Consider the following 8752-nt stretch of genomic DNA (forward strand, 5'->3'; position numbering starts at 1 on the left):
ATACAGGTCATATGTCAATCTCTTCTCCGTCTGCCACCCTCTTTTATTTTTCCAACATCAGATTCATTTATCTTAAGGTCTGATGAAGTTAATTTTCATGTATCCACATTATAAACCAGACTAATAATCCAAAGAACATATAAAACATGTAAGACAATTGTACTGTCAATGTATGCATTTAGACACATTGCCCATGCTGGATTAAATACCTTTTTTCTTTCTCTTTTTTCCTATTATTTGTCTTTTATTTCATATTACACATATATTGAGTTTTTGTATAAGAGAGACTATGTGATATTTGAGCTTCAGTGTGCATGCACTTTTCAACATGCCTCCCCTCAGAGCTAGAGCTTAGCCCCTCTCTCCTTGAATGTTAATTTGAATACAGTTATTTTGTTTTGAGATGGTTTCACTATGTAGTTCAGGCAGGCCTCAAACTCCCAGCTATCCTCCTGCCTCAGCTTCCTGAGTGCAGGGATTACCTGTGTGGGCCACTACACCCAGCTAAGTGCAGTTGCTTTTAACAAATAGAACATGGCAGAGGCAAGGGCTGGCCTTTCTGAAGTTAGGTCACTCAGAGATTGTGGCCTCTTTGGGGGGTACCTGCTGTCTCATTCTGTCAGATCACTTGCTCTGGGGGAGTCATGTGGCTATGGCAAGGGACTGACAGGCACCAACAGCATTGGAAGGTGACCTTACCTCCTCCACTCAACTCAAACCCAGCCTCCTGAGGACCCTACAACTTTGACTGACAACTGAGCTGGCAACTTCTGAAGACCATATATTACTAAACCATGGCTACATTTACGTCCCCAAGAGCTATGAGATAATCATTGTTTTAACAGCTAGATTGTGGCATAACTTGTCATGCAACAACAGGTAACTAACAGAGAATTAAGTGAGCGAGGTGGTGCACACCTATAATTTCCCCTTTGGGAGGTTGAGACAGCAGGATTGTTATGAGTTCAAGTCCAACCTTGACTACAAGGTAAATTTTGGCCAGCCTGAACTAGATATCAAGACACTGTCTCGAAAAGCAAAACCAAACCAAACAGACAGAGAATAGAAACTAGAGCATTGATTGATGCATTGGGTGCCAGGACCTGTGTAGAAAAGGACAGATAGAAGATGTGTAGATTTGGAACAGCTACATAGTAGCAGCACCAGTTATTGGGGAGAACTTGGGAACATAACAAGTCAGGGAGGGGGACTGAAAGTTCTTCTTTGGACAACTTTTCAAGAGACAATTAGTCATCCAGGTTGGCATGTCAGTGAGGCAGCCTGCTGAGTCCTGCCCAAGTTCCAAAACCATTGTTTAGGAGCAAGACAGTGTCTGGGAAGCCCTTTTAGTTTTCTGTACTCTCTATTATCTATTCTAATGTGCTTTGTGCTCTTTCGTATAGAATTTGTCTAATTAAACCACTCCTTGTATCCAACTTACCAAATTCAGTGGTTCCTTCTCTGTCTTAATCATATTCACTCATCACCACTCCCTTTCTTCAAATACTGCCCTAACTCCAGCAGGGCTGCACATGTGCAACGCAGGCAAGCACCACCTGAGCCCCAGCCCCAGCCCAGGCGCACTACCCTAACCCTAGCACTCGCGCTGTCCTAGCATTTGTGCACACCCGAGGGCTACACATCACTGACGCCTTTGGATACCTGCGCTGGAATTTAAGCTTGGGGGAGACTTTCGCTGTCTGCTCGCTATTAGAGCCACACCTGCAGGTGGGAGATTCAGCTGGGCCGCAGAAAGGACTGAACGCGCAGAGGAACGACACGCTTGCGCGAGCCGCAAGGTCAGAAACAGCGCTGAGGATGGGAGCCAGGTGCAGCCCAGAAGTGGACGGTGACACGTGCTGAAGCGGCAGCCCAGGAGGAGAGAGTGGAAGCGCAAGGGTTCCAGCCGCGGTCGTCTGGGCCGTGCGGTGCTCAAGTTACTTTGCAGTTTGGGCCGCTCCGATTAGGGCCTTTTGGGCGCCAAGGGAGCGAGCGTCAGCGCGGAGGCCGCTGCCTTGCCACGGTGGGTGTTTCCTCCAACTCGCTCGACCTGCGCTGCCTGATGGGTCCTGGGCACCCGTTCTCAGTCTTCTCTCTTTGAAGTTTCAGGGTGCAGAAAGAGACCCTGCTCGAGCGCAGGCCAGGGGAGCCAGGCGGGGCGGGGCGGCCCGGATCCGGGGCGGGGCGCAGAGTCAGGTCCGAGCCGTCGGTCGCGCCGCCGCCGCCGCCGCCCGTTGCGCTCCTGGCCCTCGCGCGCCGCGCCCTCGGTTCCTGCAGCGCCCTCGGTGCCCGCGGTGCTCCCGGCGCCCCAGCGCCATGGCGAAGCTGCTGCTGCTCACCCTCGTGGGGCTGGCGCTGGCCCTCCTCAGGGACTACCGCTCTTCCTACCAGTAAGTTGGGGCGAGGTGAGGGCGCCCCGCTAGTGCCCGCGCCGGGAGCGCAGCCGCCCCAAAGCAGGGTCCAGGCGGGTGCTGGGTTCACGGCCCGCTGGGGCTTTCTTAGGTGTCTGCCCAGTTTCGGTCCTGCTTTAAGGAACCCTGAGAGAGGTGCGGATGGCAGCTGTCAGTGTTACGAGGAGCCAAGGCGTCAGCACACAGAAACATGCGTGCGGAGACGCTGTGTGCGCCGGCTGCAGGCCCATTTCTCAGGCTGACTGAGGAAACCCAGTCCCCAGCCCAGGCTCCCGGTGTCCAGGGGTCTCGGGATTGGAAGCTCCAAGCTCCAGTGTGCGCTGTCTAGTTGTGACACACACCTTCCAGATGCAAGAAGAATCTTGATCTGAAGCCACGCTGGGGGGGCAGAAGACCCGCAGGCGGCCGCCTAGGAGAAGATGTCCACGGCCGGGGAGCGCCGGTGGGGAGGAGACAAGCCCTGGCGCCTGCGCTTGGTGACCCACCCTTGGCTCTTCCCTTAAGTGTGGGATTGGGGGCAAATCATGTTTATGTCAAAGAATTAGTGCTTTAAAGAAAAATGCTTTAGTTAAGTGGGAACAGTCATACACAGGCATATAGGAAGCACCTAATTCGGCCGAGGGGATTGGTAGTTGTGCAACAAACATTGCTTTGCTGCTTCCCTTCAAAATACTGCAGAACCTGCTAGAGTGCTGGAGTGGGAGAGAATGTTTTAAGAACGTATCAAAAGTTTCATCGTAACTTTTTTAGGAGTTCAAAGTCTAGAGATCATCCAGCAAGATTTAGTCAACAATGTTATTTATTCTGAAGTCAAACATTAATACAGATGCAACATGTAGGATTTTTTTTAAAATTATGTGCTCTTGTGGTCTAATCAGAAGCTTTCATTGAGCATAGGGTTTTAACCCATGGTTATGGTTTTTCTCTTCTAACTATTTTGAAATAACAGAAGCAAGCAGTTAATGATTTAGGCTTTTACATGATGGGAAAGGTACTGTGAATTTGCATCCATCACAGTACTGTTTGTTGTCAGGAGAGATTATACAGAGGGGTGAAAGATGCGGACAGAGCCTTCTGGAGTGGCCCGCCCAGAGGTGGGAAGGGAAACCAGCCCACTGCAGGGAAGCAGAAACACCTTGCAACTGGGAAGGGTCTGTAGGCTGGCCGCTCCAGGAGTAGCCAGGGATCCCTCCTCAGGTACAACCTCAGCTCCCACCGGACACTACTGAACCTGGTCAGCCTTACTCTGCAGATTCCAGAGAGGACTGATACGCAGCTCTGTAAAGGACATTTACATTCTGCTGTCACTCATGTTAGAACCAGAACAAAATGTCCCAGATGATCAAAACCTAACCTTTATTCCCCTTTCAAAGAGAAGCATCTACCTTTCAGGGAAGATCAGGAGTCTTCCCAGGGGAAAGAAGAGAAACAAAGCCAGGTCTGACCGTAGCCTCTGATCCACAGAGGTGGGCAGATGTGTGGCAGGGTTTTCAGAGGAAGTTACTGGGCCCAGGCTGGCCGGAGCTTGGGGGACACTCAGAACAGGTGTCTGGAGGGCTTTTCTGAGCTGGGGAGGCGCAGGCAGCAGAGAGAAAGGGTTGAGAAGCTTCCCTGAGCCCCTGCTCCTGTCACCCTTGCCGTCATCCAGCCTTCTGCAGTGGCATCTGCTGTACCAGCCCTGAGAAGGTCTGGGACAACAGCACCCTCTGGATGTGACACATGGGGCCCCGCATGGTCGCCTTCCTAAGTTTCCCACCATGATGCAGAGACCACTGTGTTCCTCTTTTCTACAAGGAAGGCACAATGCCGGCCTGGCTGTACCCTGCATCGCTGCCATCAGCTCCCACTCTGGGCAACACCCTGTGTGGGCAGAGGGGTGTGTGGCGGATTCTCGATCATCCCCTGGCTCAGGTCACATTGCTCCAACGTTTAAATTATTTTACCACTGCTCAGCTTAGGTTTCTATCTCGATAACCCCACAGAGCCTGATAGGTGGGGCATGAGATTTACGAGTGGATTGGTCCACTCATGGGTTTACAGCTAAACATGACACTGGAAGGTAAAGCCTGGTCAGAAGAGGTGGGTCCCTGGGGATGTGGCTGGGAAGGGAGTGTTTCTTTCCTTGTTCCCTTAGCGGATCCCTGCTTCCCACCGCCATGCCATGGACTTTTTCTCCTCTGAGATACCCCTCTGCCATGCCACCCTGCTTTGAAGGCAGATGATTCCACAAACTGTGAGCCAAGTAAACCTTTCCTCCTTTAAGGACCACTTTACCCCGAGAAAGTCTTCAGTCTTGTTCTCTCCCTGAAAACTGTGGGATAATCATGCATGTCACAAGGAGAGCTGTACAAATCTGGCACCTCATAGGTGTCCTCTAATTGTTTATTTTGTAATTGACAAAGGAGATCTCAAAAACTCGCTTGATTATACTTATACCTCGTTGAAACCATAGGACAAGGGTGAATAACCCTCCCAGCCTCAGTTTCCCCAGCCAGTGCATACACAGCACCTTCACAGTCTGATGCTTGAGCCTGTAGTGCCACCAAGCAAGCCATGGACACCTCCAGAGCCTCCTCCCTTTGCAAACACCCTGTTCCTTCAGGAACTTACTGGAATCATCAGGATGCAGTTTGCACTCCCCAGTGCAGTGTACAAGGAGTAATGGGACCAAAAGCTGCAGCTAAAACTGCAGGGCGAGAGCCTTGATGGGGGTGGTACATATGTGAAGTGTCCTGAGGGTGAACGAAGAGTTAGGGAAGATCAGGCAAAGCTGCAGCAAGTTAAGGAGGGTCCTCTCCACGGAGGAGAAGACATTCCAGATGGAGAGGAAATCCGAGGCAAGGAAAAGGGAATGAATGGAGACACCAGGAGGAGAGCCCTTGCCATCATGAAATCTAATTTCAAATCCCAACTTTACCTTTTTAAATAAGAGACCATTTGGAAATGAGTGTTTTCTTACCCATAAAACAAGGAAAATGAGAATTTGTCTCAGAGGTGGCTAAGGAGGATTAAAGGAGAAAGTATGTGGGAGACCCTTAGCATGGAGCCTGGCCCTCGGGAGGAACAGGGAGTGAAGGCACCAGGAGGGTAACAGAAGCTTGACTACATGGGTGCAGGTGGCTCAAAGTTTCAGAACGACTTCTAGGGGCACAGTACGCTCTCTGGCAGGAGCCGGCATGTGTTTGCCCAGGACGGTCCACAGTAAGGTGGTGTGATTTCTGCACAGAGCCCAGAGGCTTGGGGACGCATCTCACTGAATTTCATCTCTCGGGCCTGAAGTGGTCGAACTCCTTCAAGCCCCTGACAAAATACTTCCTGATAATTTGAGACTAGGTAGAAAAATAAGCACTGGATAAAGTAGCATGGTAGCAAGTGCCTTTTTCAACTGTCAAGCAATGTTATTCATACATTTTGCCTTATTAGAGCATTCAGTTGGAGACTTGCATTCCTATTGACTTCCAATCCCAGCTTAGCCACTTCATAATTATGTGGCTTAATCTTAGAAGCCCTCTTAATCTTAGTCATCTGTAATTAGGGAGAACAATGCCTCTAGGAGGTGTTTGGAGGTTAAATGAAAGTATGCACAGCACCTGAACTACAGGGTCAAAGCCAGTCCGTTGAAATATGACTTGCGTGGGACATGAATTAGAACTGAGAGCAACTGGGTGCAGACTTAATGCAGATTTTGCCTAGCCAGGACCCCATTCACTGTGAATATTCTATCTTTATAGGTTAGAGATCATCTTGTAGGAGATAGATGCATGAATTACAGCAAGACCCCCACAATTCTGCCTTGCTCTGTGCATCATAAATAGGTCACATTTAAAGAGCCTTATGAACTAGGCAGTGGGCTTGTCTTCCCTGTGGTTCTGAGTGTGGGAGGATATGCCAATTTGGTTATTTGGGGTATTTTCACAAGTTTTGGCCCATTCAGCAATTTCACATCCTTTACCCCCTTTTTCTAGAACATTCTTTGCATTATTTCTAGTCTCAATCTTCATTCACCAGTAACATTTCACACTGGTCCTTCCAGTTTCCTGGGGCAACTTTATGAACATTCACTACATATTTGATTGACTGGGGCTCTTTATAATGGTGGATCACAATCCATTTAGTAGTTCATGACCAGGAATTTTAAATAAACAGAGTAGAATTAAACAGAAAAGGTAAGAAAACATCACATGCATTAAGATATTCTTTGCCAGCCTATTTCAGATGGAGGTGAGGGACGTGGGGGGGGGGCGGTGCTTGTGCATTTCTGCCATTTAAAAAGCTTTTCCCAATGTATTTCTCAGTCACAAAAGTATGGGAGCCACTGCTGTAAAGTTTTACTTCTTTTTGCAAACTTTTGTCATTGTGCTGTCAGGTTCCATTTTAGTTTCCCAGGCCACATGGCACTCTGTTCCCTTGTAGTCTGCCTTTCGAAGTCTGCCATCTCTTCTCCCATTCATCTCTGCATCTCTGGTTCTGTGCTCTGACTGCCCACTGGGCCAACATTGTGCTTCTGCAATACTGATCCCCACCAGGCCAGCCCTGCCTCAACAGTGGAATTTCTGAATGAATCAATGAATGAGTGAAAGCTCAGTAATAAATCATTAAAGTCTGTAGCATGTATGTAAGAGCTGTATGCAGTGTCCTCTTACCGCTAGTCTGTCCTTCTTCAGTGACACTAAATCTCCAAGAAGGCAAGTCAAGAATTCCTTAGCCCATGTTTAGAAAGTAAGATTCATAGTTGTTTCTGGAAATATATAATTTGTTCTAGAAATTATATTTATTATTTTGACCTCTGTGCTAAACTGTTGTGGGTTTTTAAGTACCTCCTCTTTGCTTTGGTCAGGCAGCCTGCTGGTCCCTCCTCTCATGTGTTCCTTTTTTCTTTGTCCTTCACCCAAAAATTCCTCCATGATGTCTATATTCTCAGATTTAAAAAGTTGATTGCTTGGTTGTATGTGTGCATGCACGTGTTTGTCTGGGCACACACATTTATGAAACACTTTTGTGTAGGCTGGCTTTGACTATGTTTTTCTGAAGTTTGGAACCCTTTAAACACATCTGCATTCGTAAGGACTACACCTAAAGGCAGGTGCCTGCACCAGGCAATGGAGCCTGTCTGGCTAGATCACAGGAGGCCCAAGGGTCAGTAACTCTAAGACACCACAGGCTAAATTGGAACTATGTTGCCATTTAATTCGACTTTCTACACAGGAGTCTCGACATGACTGATGAAATAGTTCCTACTCCTGCCAAAGTGCACAGAGCGTGGAGTGGACACACTGTGTCTCTTTTGTGTATCTGTCCACCTCTGTGCACTTGCCCAACTCAATGTCATGCCCCAAAGTCCCTGCTGGTCTTGTGCTGACCTTGGCACTGATTGTGGGGTTAGACTCCAGGCAAAGTACAGTTAAAGGAAATCTGTGGATTGCTCTACCTTTGCAACTTAATTTTAATTTTTAAACAGTACTTGTGTGTAATTTTCTCTTCTAGAAAACGACTTAATGCTTTCCGTGAAGTGACACCAGTGGAACTTCCTAACTGTAATTTTATTAAGGGAGTAGGTATGTATAAGAAGTGGAAAGAACTCATTTGACCTGCCAATATGTGATCTTACTATTTACTTCATAAACACATGTTTAATTTTGTTCAAAAATATATGCCAGGAGAGTATTATTGTCAATAATTAATTGTAAATATTGTACAGTTTGACTTTTGACTTCACCAAGATATTGACAATGTGTTGGCAGTTTTGATCACTTTTGTTTGGTCAATAGTGCAGAAACAACAGTTAGAAGAAGTTTTGATTTTATAGTAATATAACCAGGAGATGACAGAAGACCAAAGAAAGAGGAAGACGAAGTATCCAGGAAAGACTACCATTTTTTTTTCAAAGCTCTCATAGACCTTGCAATTACCACAAGATCTCTGCTCACAAAGGTTGGAAAGTTTTTCCTGGAAGCTGTCATTAGAGTTCCATTTAGATTTCACTAGTCAGAGCTGGATGACAGGCTGGCATCCTAGCTGCAAGGGAAGCTGGGAAAGTTAGCCTGGTCTTTATTGTAGAAGGCTGTTGACAACCAATGGAGTCCCAGAGTTAAACTCTCTCTTTTTTTTTTGTGATACCAGAGATCAAACTCAGCACCTTGAAACCCCCCATTTAGTTTCAACCAACCAGTCTTGTTATTTGAGGATAACTTGTTTGAGATATGTGCTCTTAATGTGTCTTGGGTGGGTAGTGTTTTTGTTTTAGAATTGTTTCTTAGTTGATTATGGTTCAGAGGCTAGACTAGAAGACTCATCTAGTCATTGTAAGATCAGAATTGTTTGAAAAGCATACATCTCCACTA

The 8752-nt window shown here is 47.3% G+C and overlaps 1 protein-coding gene across 1 annotated transcript in view; it reads left to right on the plus strand.

Annotated features, from left to right (window-relative positions):
* The first annotated feature begins 2191 nt into the window (after nucleotides 1-2191).
* Nucleotides 2192-8752, plus strand: part of Pon1 (paraoxonase 1) — a 28902-nt gene continuing 22341 nt past the window's right edge. Inside the window, exons 1-2 of the mRNA XM_004632878.2 lie at nucleotides 2192-2390; nucleotides 7896-7966. Coding sequence (XP_004632935.1) covers nucleotides 2317-2390; nucleotides 7896-7966 — 145 coding nt within the window. The 5' untranslated portion in view covers nucleotides 2192-2316. The remainder of the gene's footprint in view (nucleotides 2391-7895; nucleotides 7967-8752) is intronic.

Source organism: Octodon degus, unplaced genomic scaffold, assembly GCF_000260255.1.
Source record: "Octodon degus isolate 3935 unplaced genomic scaffold, OctDeg1.0 scaffold00050, whole genome shotgun sequence".
NCBI lineage: Eukaryota > Metazoa > Chordata > Mammalia > Rodentia > Octodontidae > Octodon > Octodon degus.